The sequence below is a fragment of the Lepidothrix coronata genome, unplaced genomic scaffold, assembly GCF_001604755.1.
Source record: "Lepidothrix coronata isolate B3197 unplaced genomic scaffold, Lepidothrix_coronata-1.0 Scaffold256, whole genome shotgun sequence".
Taxonomy (NCBI): Eukaryota; Metazoa; Chordata; class Aves; order Passeriformes; family Pipridae; genus Lepidothrix; species Lepidothrix coronata.
The window spans coordinates 511,713-524,717 of NW_016690436.1; the positions used below are offsets into that span (position 1 = coordinate 511,713).

General features: G+C 45.5%; 1 protein-coding gene across 1 annotated transcript in view; it reads right to left on the reverse strand.

Annotated features, from left to right (window-relative positions):
* Positions 1–13,005, reverse strand: part of MED12L (mediator complex subunit 12 like) — a 101,879-nt gene that overhangs the window by 83,260 nt on the left and 5,614 nt on the right. The window contains exons 3-10 of the mRNA XM_017835405.1: positions 11,735–11,926; positions 10,979–11,138; positions 8,638–8,807; positions 7,854–7,964; positions 7,172–7,441; positions 6,050–6,199; positions 5,429–5,528; positions 5,118–5,254 (exon numbers count right to left, since the gene is read on the reverse strand). Of these exons, the coding sequence (XP_017690894.1) occupies positions 5,118–5,254; positions 5,429–5,528; positions 6,050–6,199; positions 7,172–7,441; positions 7,854–7,964; positions 8,638–8,807; positions 10,979–11,138; positions 11,735–11,926 (1,290 nt within the window). The remainder of the gene's footprint in view (positions 1–5,117; positions 5,255–5,428; positions 5,529–6,049; positions 6,200–7,171; positions 7,442–7,853; positions 7,965–8,637; positions 8,808–10,978; positions 11,139–11,734; positions 11,927–13,005) is intronic.

A 13,005-nucleotide genomic window follows, 5' to 3' on the forward strand; every position in this document is an offset into this window, starting at 1 on the left:
CTCTATGGATAAACTGTTCTCCAGTGTTTGGGGGTTTAAAATCAACTAAATGCACTGTCCCAAGCAGTGCAGAGTGAAAGAGGGGATATGAACCACCCCTGACTGCAGCCCAGGAGGGCCCAGGGCATCACAGGCAGGTGGGTAAGTACAGAGCAAGTACAGAGGCATGTACAGAGCAGCCCTGACACCAGCCCAAAGAGAGACCCTGGTACTGGAGCACAACTTCCACATTTCTTTAAAGGATGAGACCATGTTCAACAAAACATTAACCCCTGCTTTGAAATGGTCCCATATAAACACAAAAGGCAAGCTGTGTTCCTCTTAAGGACCCCAGCAGTTATTTCGGTCACAGAATAAGTTTTTCCCTTCCAGAGAGATTTTGTACTTTAACTCCCTTAGACACTAAGATGAGCAAGAATCTGTTGTTGGCTCTACTGAAATAATAAAGGATGAAAATACCCACACAGGTAACTAAGCAATTCGAGCAACTGAACCAATGCTAATTTCGTTATTAAAACTATTACAAGACCACTCAGAATGTGCTCTATTTTCTCAGTGCTTGGGAAAACAAACTCTGATTCTGCAGATATTATTTTGCTCATCTTGTCTCTCTTTCCTGTCGTGCAGCCCAACACATTCAGATTTGGGTCCCTCACATAGTCACAAATGTTAAATCCAAGCTCTGGGACTCCAGGGCCTGCCAGAGCTTCTTTCCCACAGCGGGGTGGGGGATTTTGTTTGTTTCATTTCCAGCAGAGTGATCTCAGAAAGACAAATATCAACTCTCTGCATTTGTCACAAGCTCCGTTCGTGAGAACCGCGTTCAAAACAGGAGTTTTTCATTCTAAAATGAAAAGCATCTCTTGGCATCATAAGAATTCAGCTGAACTTCAAAGACAACATGAGAAGCAAGACCTAAATACAACTATAGAGCCCTAAACTTTAAAAGCAACCCAAGTGCAAAAATATCCATAGAGTTTCAGGATTCTACATAGTGATTTCAAGAAATTCAACATTAGGCCTTAAAAATCAAGCACTCACTCCTTCCCTCCATTCACTGCTGCACACTGGCTAGGAAATCCTGGTACCAAGTTGCATTTACCAAGTATGCCCCCAACTGCTGAGGTGTATTGCAAGTTATACTTAAACAAATTGTATTTTGCTACACAGGAGACTGACAAATTAAAAAGTCTCACCAACCATTCCAAACTAAAACAAATAAGGAGGTGAAAAAAACCAGTCCTTTCTCAGTTCCCTTCCTTAGTGGTATCTGTGACAGACAATGACAGATAATAAAATTCAGGTAGTTCAAATGTTAGGTGAAAGTTGAGTGGGTTTAAACCCCAGGAAGGTAAGTGACTCACAGACGAGTTGTCACAGACATCACAAGGTCACTATTGCATCCTCCAGCTCACCCTTCCAAAGATTTTGTTTCTGCCCAAATCAACTCCTGCCCTCAGGGGACTCATCCCTCAGAGGGGCTGCAGAGGAGTCCCGGGTGCTCCAAGTCTGGATAAGTGTAATACAATTTTACTCCAATTTAAAGCTGTATAGTAGCAATACAGACTGTTTACTGCATTTACACCTCGACAATAACCACCACAGTGATAATCATTCTGCAGCTGTGCACAAGAGATGAGCTGAGTCAAGGAAATGTCAGATGGAAAATACCTGTGGTCAGAAAAAAGGTCAGTAGTTTTCTCTGCAATCCCATCTCAAATGAAAGTGAATTTACTGTTTTATGTCACATCGTAGATTCTAAACAAGTCAGCAAAGAGAAGCAGAGATGAGAGGTCCTTTCATTGCTCACTGCACATGGCCATGCTCACCAGGCAGCACCACTCTTCCCATAATCATTGTGATGTGACATCTTTATGGGCCATCAGACCTTCCCACCAGAACAATACAAAAACTGCTATTATGACTTGGAACTTCATGGACAGAGAGCTGAGCATCTGTCAGCTGCACTAAGTGCTGGGTTTTGGGTTGCACACAATGTGATGGGAGCCCCGTGCCTGTACAGAAACCTGCCACACAAGAGCCAGGCTGGGAGAGAAACACAGAGTCATTCTGGTTGGGAAAGACCTTTAAGATCCTCAAGTTAAACCATTAACCCAGCACTGCCAGGTCCACCACTAAACCACGTGTGATCCATGATTAGGGCTCAGATGAAGATATTCCTATGGGACTACACAGGAACCATCATTCCTGAGACACAGGGACAGTCGGTGAGAAACAGCAGCACAATTCCTATCTCCTGTTTACAGACTGCTGAGTAATGCAGCATTTAATAATGCAGTCAGTGCTCCTCCATGCTGAGTCTCTTTGAGTTACTGGAAAAGCATTGGATTCTCCTCCCACTTCCATGGTCTCTCTCTAAGTCAAGGATGGAGGGTTTGTTTCAGGTCTGCTCAAAGCATGGGCTTAGCACTCTGCTTTCTCACACAGCTTTCACTGTGTCACCTCTGTCACATGCCACATGATGCCCAAAACCTGAGCTCTGTTCCATGCCTGCCATCCACCTGCCCTACAGTCCTACCAAAACCCAACATACGGCCACAGCTCAGCCCCTCACTCCACCTTTTTTTCTGTCCTGCTCTCTCATGTTCTCTCACTAATGTTACCAGATTCCAGCCTTCAGCACCATTCCTCTGCATCTTGCCACGGGATGAAAAGCAGCTCCTGCCCCTGCAGGGCCCAGGACAACTGGCCTTGCAGCTACCCTGTCTACCCACCTACCCTCCCTCATTTCAGCCCCTTCCCCCAAGTCCTACTTTTGCTCTGAGGCTTGGAAGCCACGAGTTCTATATTAAAACAATTTTGAAGGAGTCAGTACTGTGTATGCAAACAGCATCCAGAGAACACGTGTCTTTTTTCAGTCTCTGTCAGAACCCAAGTATTTTGTAGCAGAAGCCACCTTCTCTCCCTTCCAGCAAGTGCCAGTGCCTTGGAGTGCCAGCCTCATACACTGATGCCAGTTGCCTCTGGCATCATTTGCAGCCTTCAGGACAAGGTTTTGCAATCCAACAGAAGAAATGGACAGGAAACAGGTTCCCAACAAGTTCCGGCTGGGTTCACAGCAAAGCATGAGCAGCAGATAGCTGTCCTTCAAAGAACACTGTGCTTTAAACAATTATGTCAGTAGGCAGACGTCCTAGTGATGGACATGCTATTTACAAAATCAAAATTCTTCTAGGCTTACATGATGTGCCAGCTAAACACAGTGTACACAGCTCCGTGACTTATGGCCTCTTCTGCCAAGGAAAAGCAGAAGTTTATTAACTGGGAAGGAAAAAGAGGCAAAAAAAGACAAACAGCGTTGCACGTGGTGACATCCCCGCAGTGCCGAGACCGGAGCGCGGTGGGTGCGGGCGGGCGTCGACATCCAGCGGCCACGGAGCGGCTCGGCAGCCTCGGCACGGCCCCTGATCGGGACGGGCACGGCCCCCGAGCCGGGACGGGCACGGCTAATTTCTTATCAGCTCCAAACGCAGTAAGGTAAGGCTGAAACTTTCAAAGCTAAGTCTTCTCTCAGAAAGAAGTCAGCAGCTTTTTTGCTTCTGCCCTCTCTTATATCTCTTGTGCCTGCTGTGCAAACACTGACCTCACCTACGACAGTGCTTTATTCCCACCCGGCATTCTTCCCCTCAGGGCAAAGTGTGAGAAAGATGCAGTCAGAGGATGCCCTGCAAATGACCCAGACAGACCTTCATAAAAACGTCTGGTACTCCAAACTGGGGAGCACGGCTTGAAGAGCTCTCAAGCAACCAAAGCAGCATGTTTTCAAGTCAACCCAACTTCAAATCATAAAGTACCATAAAACAAAGGCAATAATGGCAGACAACCTGCAGTGAGAACAGAATAATAATTTTCAGAAGTCTCCCTATCAACACTGCCTTTTGAAAAGAGTCTATTACTACAATTGTAGCTGGAAGTCAGAAAAACTTCTGGAATAAACAGGAAGAATGAAAAAAAAAAAGATACAAATACACCTGCAACAGCACAGAACCACATCATTCAACTCCAAAAGCAAATGAATACAAAAAGCCAGCACCCAAAGGACAGAGAATATCACACCCTACCTGTTCAAAAACACAGCACACCTGTGTGCTGAACTCCTGATGGCACCTGGGCATTCAAGGGTTAAGAACTTTTAGGGACTTGTCCTGCCTGCTGTTACAGTTCTCCTTCCTCCATTTCTCTCTCAATACCAGAAAAGGGTATTGGAAACACAAAGAAAACTCTGGCAACTGTTCTACTCCTTCCTACCTGCTCTGAGCTCCAGTTTGTTGCCAGGTCTGTCTCTCTGGAGATGCTTCCAGCGCTGTCATTCCCCCAAAACTACATTCTGTTTGTTTAATGCAAAGCCATTAAAATGCTGATTGGCAGTTATGACACAGAATGTCTGTGCAAAGAGGGTCCTGAACCCTGACCATCAATGGCTGAGCTCACAGCCACCAACAAAACACAGGGGGAGCCACAAAACAAGCCACTCTGCACTCAAATTTTTAAAGTATTAACATAAGCAGCTATGACAGATCCACTTGTATTTCCCACTTTCAAATTTTACTCCAACAGTGTATTATTGAAGTTGGATATTTCTTCTTTTTCCAAAACATTTCCCAAGGAAATTCAGGAGTTTGGCATTATACACAGACCCAGTAATATTATCATCTGCACTGTGCACACACAAAAAGGATTTAAAAATGCTAAAGATTTCTGATTAAATTTCATGGTCACTGGAAATGGTTTTAGGAGCACAGGCAAAAATATCAAAAATCCCAAGAATATGTAGTTTTAGAATATTTTTCTATATTAATAACCTAGTAAGTTAACACTTGCTACAATATATGCAAAAGTTGTCATCAAGCAATCTGGAATTTTACTTGGCATCACCCAAAAAAACAAACCTGTCTAGATCATTTCTCCTGAATGAGGTTTGCAGTACACTGAAGAATACAGTTACAACAGCAAAGAGCTGTTGTCTCCTAATAAACCAACTGTCAGCTGTAAAGAAAAAAATATACCAACAAAATATCTATCAAATACACACACACAATTCACATAAATAAAAATGGTTTATAGATTACAAATTGAGAGAAGATTGCAGCCATTACCTCTTGGTTATCCTTACTCTGATTTGCCCAGAAGATCTTATGATAAAGTGTCTCCATGGAATTGCTGGAATCTGACCTGTCAAAACAATGCCGATCCAACACTTCCAAGGTGTGCAGGACCCGGCTGATGATCACCCCTGGAGACAGGAGTCAGAGAGGAGGGGAAAACAAAAAGGTTCACATTAGAAGACACTGCATTACATTCACCTGCCAACCTATTGCTGGGATTAATCACAGTGCAACAGGATTAGACCCAAGGAAGAACAGCTGTAAACCCCAAAGCTCCCAGCGTTTGTTTGGAGTTCTCTCACCTGCAGTTGACTCTTGGCACTTGTCAAACGACCACCTCACCTCCACAGCACGGCCTCTCTGCTTTATCTGCTGTTCCACTTCATAAACCTTTGCCCGAACCTGCAATGAGTAGAGCTCCTCATTAGCTGCTGGGAGGAAGGGTCAATGTTCGTGTCATGCCTGTGACAGCCTTCTCAGCAGGGGCAAGGGACCCTACAGTGTTCCACAACACCCCCTACATTTGGGAACAACAAACTGAAGAAGGTTCTGTTCAAATTGTCTTGTCTGCTAAGAATCACCTTGTACAATAAAACATCTCTTCCTTCCATTCCACCCAGCAAAACTTAACTTTCAACATGTCTGAAAAGTCACATCTCCCAAAACATACATCAAGCTTCCTCTTATTTTTCATATTACATCTTAAAATAATTTCAGTTTAATAACAGAAAACATTGGAACATAAATAAAAGTCCTGATACTTTCCCAAAATCAGTCCCAGAATGAAGATCAAACATCAGCACAGCACTTGCCTTGACAATAGGCCTATGGAAATATCCAAACTTGGCTGCAGTCCTAATGACTACAAATCATTACTGGGATATAAACCAGACCTTAATAATCTGGCAAGAAAAAGAGTTTACCTGCTGATTAAATGCCGAATTTCCACCTGGCATAGGTAAACTGGATGGAGCAACTTGAAGTAAATCCAGAGGTGAGCCTGGATTAACGTTCTTATTTTCATTTGTGGAATAATTCCACACCAAGGCACTTGGGCAACAAAGAGTTACAGTCTGCAAGCAATAGTACAAAACAGAAGTAATTCCTTTTTCTAAACACATGTAATAGACAAAAACAACAATAAGAGTCCAGAATCCTTTTTGGTCCAACTGCTACAGTGAAAGAAACAAGACGACAGGCTTATGCACAACTACATTTGAGGAAATTCAACTACTGTTTTATTTTCCTCCTTTGTTATTAAAAAAATTACTTAATTATACACATGTTCAATTCCCATTTGTATTGCTTTCATAACACCATCAAAGAACATCACCAAAGGTTAGTTTCAGCCAGATCCTGTCTGTGGAATATGAAGGGACTTTACAAAAAAATAAGTCATTTGGTGTTCAGCTTACAGAAAAAAGCTAGATATGAAAAATTAAAATTTAAGAGATTAATTAAAATCAACTCTTAGTCAAGACTTTAAAGCATGAAGGAGTCACTGAAATGTCCAGATTCCAGTGCGTGGAAATGCTGACACAGAAACCCTGGAACTACCAGACAGACTACTTTGGCATTGCAGCCACGGTGGCCTGCAGTGGCACCAAGGGACGGGCTGAAAGCAGCTCTGACCTCCTCGTAGGTCAGAGCTCACAGGAGTCAGTGCTGCCTCTGCCCAGCCATGCTCAGCAGGCACAGGGGGTGGCAGGACCACGCGGGTTCACAGGTGACAAGAGTAGGATGAGATGCACAGAGCAGAAACCCTCCATCCCAGAGGGAAGGCCTGGCCATCCCTGGCAGGGGAGCAGCTCCTTCCCTCAGCAGAGGTGCAGACACACATTTGGCTCCACGAGCTTCTCCAGGGGGTTCCTCCATCGCACCTCAGCAGAGACACCCCCCCATCCCACTGCCCCCACACCCCTCAGTGGGCACAGGCACATTTCAAACCACAGCAAGCACACCTTGTCCCACTCAAACCCCAGTGTTTTCCAACAAGCAAAATGGTTACACCCCTGAAAGCAGAGAGCAGCAGAGCACTGTCCTACCTGCAGCACGCAGCTGAGCCCGTACACCAGGGCACGGTGCTGGGGGCAGGCCAGGAGGTCGGAGCAGGGCAGCTGTGCCAGCCCCACCCCAGGGCCAGGGGTGCTCGGGCTGGGCACGGCCAGGGCAGGGGTACTTGGTCCAAGGATCAGATGAGGGGAGTGGGCAGCTACAGGGCTGGGCCCATCACTGAGCAACAAGGACAGGCGTCTGGCACAGAAATAAGCCAGGCGACGGGACAGGTAAGCTGACTGAACAAACTCTTCTGAATACTGAAATTTAAAAAAATGCACAGTTTATTACACTCCATATATCCATTTCCCTTAACAATCTAACAGTGGACATGCACAAACTGGAAAGAAACACCTCCAATATTTAGGACACCAAAAGTTGTAAAAGAAAAGAGCAGCTCATATGCAAATTTGTACTTCTGTCTCTTAAAAATTCCATCTGCCCTCCAGGACCAGTCACAGTAAGAGAACCCTTCTGCCAAATCGAGTCAGGGATTATAAAGCACGAACATCTTAAAGGTGTTTATAAACTCCAAACATGCACCATTCAATATATTTTGTCTAATGTCCTAAGTAAAAATGTTTAAGTAGATTTTACCACCACAAATATTAAAACCATTTAACAGGTATGAATCACGCTGACATTGATTTTGGCTTTAAAACGTGCATGTACCTGCAACATCAGCGGCAACAACAGCTTCAGAAGATCATCATCCGTGGGCCTGATTTTTTCTAAAACATCCAGTATCCACGTCAAATACTCGTGTCTCTCGAGCATTCCTTCCTTAAAGGATTGCCAATAACACATCACATATTAGCTGGGAGCACTCAACACACAGGGGTGTAATCCCACAGTTTATTTCACTGTGGTTTAGCCCTCGTTACCCCTGTCAGCACAGGGGTAACACACCAATTCCCTCAACCTGCTACAGCCCTGGAGCCAACCACCCCCATGGCAGTGCCACAGGCAGGGCAGCACCTGGGTACAGCCCCCTGCTCTGCACAGCTCCAGCTCAGCAGGCAGCTGACAGGTAACCCCGACAGGTAACCCCGACAGGTAACCCCCTCCCAGCAACCCTCCTGCATCTTCTGTGCTGGGGCAGAAACAACCAGAGAGTTCTGCTGGGCTGGAACTGCGTGGAACCCACAGACAGACACCACTCCAACACCCAAGGCCTCGTGCCACAGCGGCCTCAGCCTGATCCACAACCACTAAAAACACCCTTAAAAAGATGGGATAATACAGAAGAGGGAATAACTGAGTGTACTACTGCAATTGCAATCAGGCACACTGAGAAAAATCAGAGCTTTTTCAGCCAGCAAATCTCTAAAGGAATTAGCATTTACAATTTATGCAAGACTCATGACAAAAGCTACCACTGAGTCCTAAAATTGAACTTTCCAAGAATAGTAACCTTAAAAAAAAAAAAAAATCCATGCACTCCTAAAAGTATTACCTGAAACATATAAAATGACAATTTTTCATTGTATTCCCAGTGCTTCAGGGCTTGTTCCATCTCTGGAGGCATCACAACAGAGCCGTTGCCTTGGCTCAAAGTCCCATGATAGAACTCAGCAACCTTTGCCAGCTGCTCTCGGAGGTATTTGGTTACAATTTGAGTCCATTCTACAAAATAAGTTTGCAATTAGAACACTCCAAGTGATAGAAGGTTCCTTTCACAGTGAGACTCAAAGCAAAGTTGCACTGTCTTTGTCATCACAAACGTTCCCCCCGAGGTGCATAGTGCTGCACCTGTGGTGAATTCAAGGCTGTCTCCCTGTGCCCCTGCCCTCAGAGCACAGGTGCTCTCAGGTGTGCAAGCAGCCTGCACTGACACAGGGGGGCCTTTGGGGAACCACCTGTCAGTCTCATCAGGTTTCAGCATTCAGCCACAAAACAGCCTGGAAATAGATAAAACAAATGTACTGCACTACTTCCTTCCACTGGGGAAGGGCTTTACTGCCCTCCCTCTTCCCCCTCCAAACAGAGCCAACATAAAACTCAATGGGATTTTGCACAAGCAGTGGAATATAAAGCTATTCCTTCTATAACCACTCAAACTGCCAACTCTTCCAGGTTTTCACTCTGATGGGGCTGCAGCAACTCAGAAGCAGTTTCTGCAGCAGGACAGAGCAGGTCTGCACAGCACAGTGAGAAAGGAAAAGAGGACTCGTGACAAAGGAATTCTCTCAGCAGCAACTGGAACAACCCAGGTATCTGTGAACGTCTCCGAGACGAACCCCTGGCAGAGCTGTGTGTATCAGGAGCAGAAGGTTACACAAGAGCAGCCTCTTTTCTGCCTCCATAACACAGTTGCTTTGACAACTGAGGCTGGTGACTGCCAGTTACAGGAACCACCACTCTCAAACACAACTGTTTTCACTGTTCACTGCTCACCTCAGACTCTGGCTAGTGCATTCCTCCTTCTTTCCTTTTACATTTGTAATTGGCAGCTCTGTCAACATATACAGACTATACATTGGAAGCTTTTCTACCCAAATCCACTGGAATTTCTGGATAAAGCTAGTGGGGTTCAGTGTTTTCACAGAGCAGTTTAACTACATTTCCATTAAACATTCACTTGCTTCTAGGAAAAAAAATTCAAATCCACTACTTCAAATGTATTTCATTTGAAATACAAAAAGCAATTACCAGTGTCTCTGTGCCACTGAGTTGGAAACAATGCAACCACCTTTCTGGTACCAGAGGCACAGATATAAAATACTCTGGGAACTGGCAAAGGCTGCTCAGTAACACACAGCAAACTACTTCCCACAAAGTTCTCAACAACCTTTGCAGAACAGGGAATTTGGACAGAGGATGGACACAGGCTGGGAAAGCCCCTGAGCCCACAGACACCTCCTGGCCCCACTGGCTGTGAGGAGGTGCCAGGGCAGGAGCACCTGCCAACCCCAGACACACACACACACACACAGGGCAGGAGCACCTGCCAACCCCAGACACACATACACACACAGCCGCCTGGAACCTTCCCGGGAAACAAATTCCCTCTAAAGAGCTGCTGTTCCCAGCCAGAGCTAAATAGGTATAGATTGATTTATCACAACAGAGTGGACAGCCTTCGCTTTCCCCACCTGGTCCTTACCCCCTCCCATCAGAAGGAGTCAGCAGGAAGAAGCAGACATTCCTCCCAGCAGTGCAGAGATGCAGCTAAACAGCACTGACAGGGTCAGTTCCGAACACAGTCGTTTCAAGGACAAAGAAGGAAAACGTTCATTCGTGTCAGCAGAGGAGTTGTAGGTATTGTGTGCAAATTGTGAGAGTAAAACTCCAACTCTGATAATAGTTGAAGTACCTCTGAACACCTTAAAGGTGGTCACTGCCTGGCCCACTGGTTTGGTGCCAGACAGTGTCCCTTAAGGGTGGTACTTAAAATAAATACATTGCCAGCTGTGTTCTAATAAATAAGCTTTGAAATTCACATTTCATTACAGGCTTTCTAAATTAGCAGTTCTGTTCCTTCCCAGGCAACGTTTATCTTGCACAGCCTGTGCCACTCCTGCCAGCCCCACAGTGACCAGTGTGGGTGCTGAAATACAGGTGCTGCACCTGGACATTTTGGGAGCAAACAGCTGGAAGCAGAAGCAGCCAACGCAGCTGTAGTTATGCTCCATGGCTCTTTGTACTCTGACACACATTTCTAAATGAAACTGATTTAAAAGCATTTGTATTTCAGTTCCCACCACAAACATTCCTCTCTGGACACCCAGTAACACCAAAGCTACAAACAAGAGGAGCTGTTATCATGCATGAAGACATTAAAGAAGTTTATTTACCAATATTTGGGTCAGTGGCCTGGCGTTTCTTGATTTTAGCTTCAGAAATAGCAGCATAGTAGGCACATGTCATTTTGATCAGCCATGCTGCTCGCAGCAGTGGCACAGAGTATTTTGCTAAGTAAGCAAAAACATCTTCTTTTCTACTGAGAATAGGAACCTGGAGGGAAAACAGGCAGCAAGTTACAGCACACAGTCCAACAGCAGCTGGCAGATCAGCCCAGGCCTCCTCTGCTCAACCCTGCACAGCCAGAACAACAAACCTCCTCAGCCCAGGAACCCGCTGCACCAACAACACCCACTGTCCAGGCACATGGCGACTAAGGGATTCACAAAAAAGAGACACTGCCCCACAGTACCCCAGGCTTCATCAGAAGCATCCTCCCCCTGCTCAGAGATGCCTACAGGGCCACAAGCAAACCTCTGAGAGCCATTGACATCCAAAGTGCAGGAACCATCCTGCAAGCTGATCCTCAGAACCTCTGAGGAACAGAGCTATAGCAAGGCTTTGTGTAAGGGTTCAATAAGATAAACATGCCTGAGATGAAATACAGTTATTCAAAGGAAGTTTATGTCAGCTAGATCAGAAGTTCCCCTTGCCCAGGTCCCCTCCTTGCAGAGAGGGAAAATGCTGCACAGCAGCAGCTCCTCCAGCACCACTCCTCATCCAGCACATTCCAAAATAGCGCCCTGTTCTTACAGCCCAATTCAGCACAATCTAATATCCAAGAAACAGAGGAAGGAGTATTCTGATACCTTTTTTCCTAAGAGAGTCAGGGGCTTGCTTCCTGCCAAATCTGTGAACCAGCTGTGAATGGCACTCTGGGATCGAGCAGTCACCAGCCAGTAGTTGTCTTTGGCATTTACTTGGGCTTTCTTCTTCCCCGTGTCCTGCAAAGTGTTCAGTTTGAGCTTTTCTGCGAGGATGCTGCTGAAGTAAGCGCCGATCTGGGGGTGTGGGAAAGCAAAACACCTGACAAGCCAGTAATTAAGTATCTACTGTACATTAATGCAGGAGGATTTCCAGCTGAAGGGATGCAGTGCTCACTCCAGGGCAGGCCAGCAGTCTGATGGGATCACGCTTTGCCTCCCTGCAGGGAGCAAAGGCAGGTTCAGGAGATCAAACCACACAACTGCATTGTCACTGGAGAGGCTGCAGGTCAGAAAACCAGCCAAAGGGCCCGGGGCTCAGTGACACCAGGGCTGAGCTGCCCCCTGGGACAGTCCCTGCGTGCCCAGAGCCACGTGCCTCCAGCCAACACGTGCCTCCAGCCAACACATACCTCCAGCCAACACGTGCCTGGGATCCAGGCCCCGGGTCAGTGGATTCTCAGAGCACGTTTCTCCCCTTCTGCCCTTTACCAGAGCACAAAGTGGGTAAATGCACACTTTTCACTTCTATTTAGATCAAACCACACTGTCACAGGAACCACATCCACCGTCTGTCCATCACCAGCTACAGCAGGCAAAGCTTCAAAGACTCAGGGAAGCTCAGAAGTGTCCAACTTTTATCCAAAGACCTCCACGGCCACTCAGCACCTCCACAAGGAGAAGCTCTGCAAGGTTTGCTTTCCCAGTACTCTCAATCACAAAACAGCATGAAAAAAACCCCAGAGGTTTTACTCCCATTGTAAGCTTATTCACTTGCAGAATGACTACAATAGGAATGAATGTTTAGGCCTGTCGGTCAGAATAAAATGCTTGATTTTCTAATAAATATATTCATAGTTGGGTAATTTTAAAATATACAGGAAGCTTCTGGGAGATACTGAACTTGTTTTGGTAATTGTACACGTAAATATCCAAGGACCTATAAGCACTTTCTTGTGAATTTCTGTTCTACTTTTCAAATAGTTCTATTCGATAGTAAAAACAAAAATAATTAATATAGAAGATAGAAAATGCCAGCAGGTAAATATTTGAGGGGGGAAAAAAAAAAAAAGACTCTGAAGAATGTAACAGGAAAACCTTAAAAATTTCAAAGCCAGCAACCCTGTCATTTACTTGCATCTCTTCTTCTACTAAAA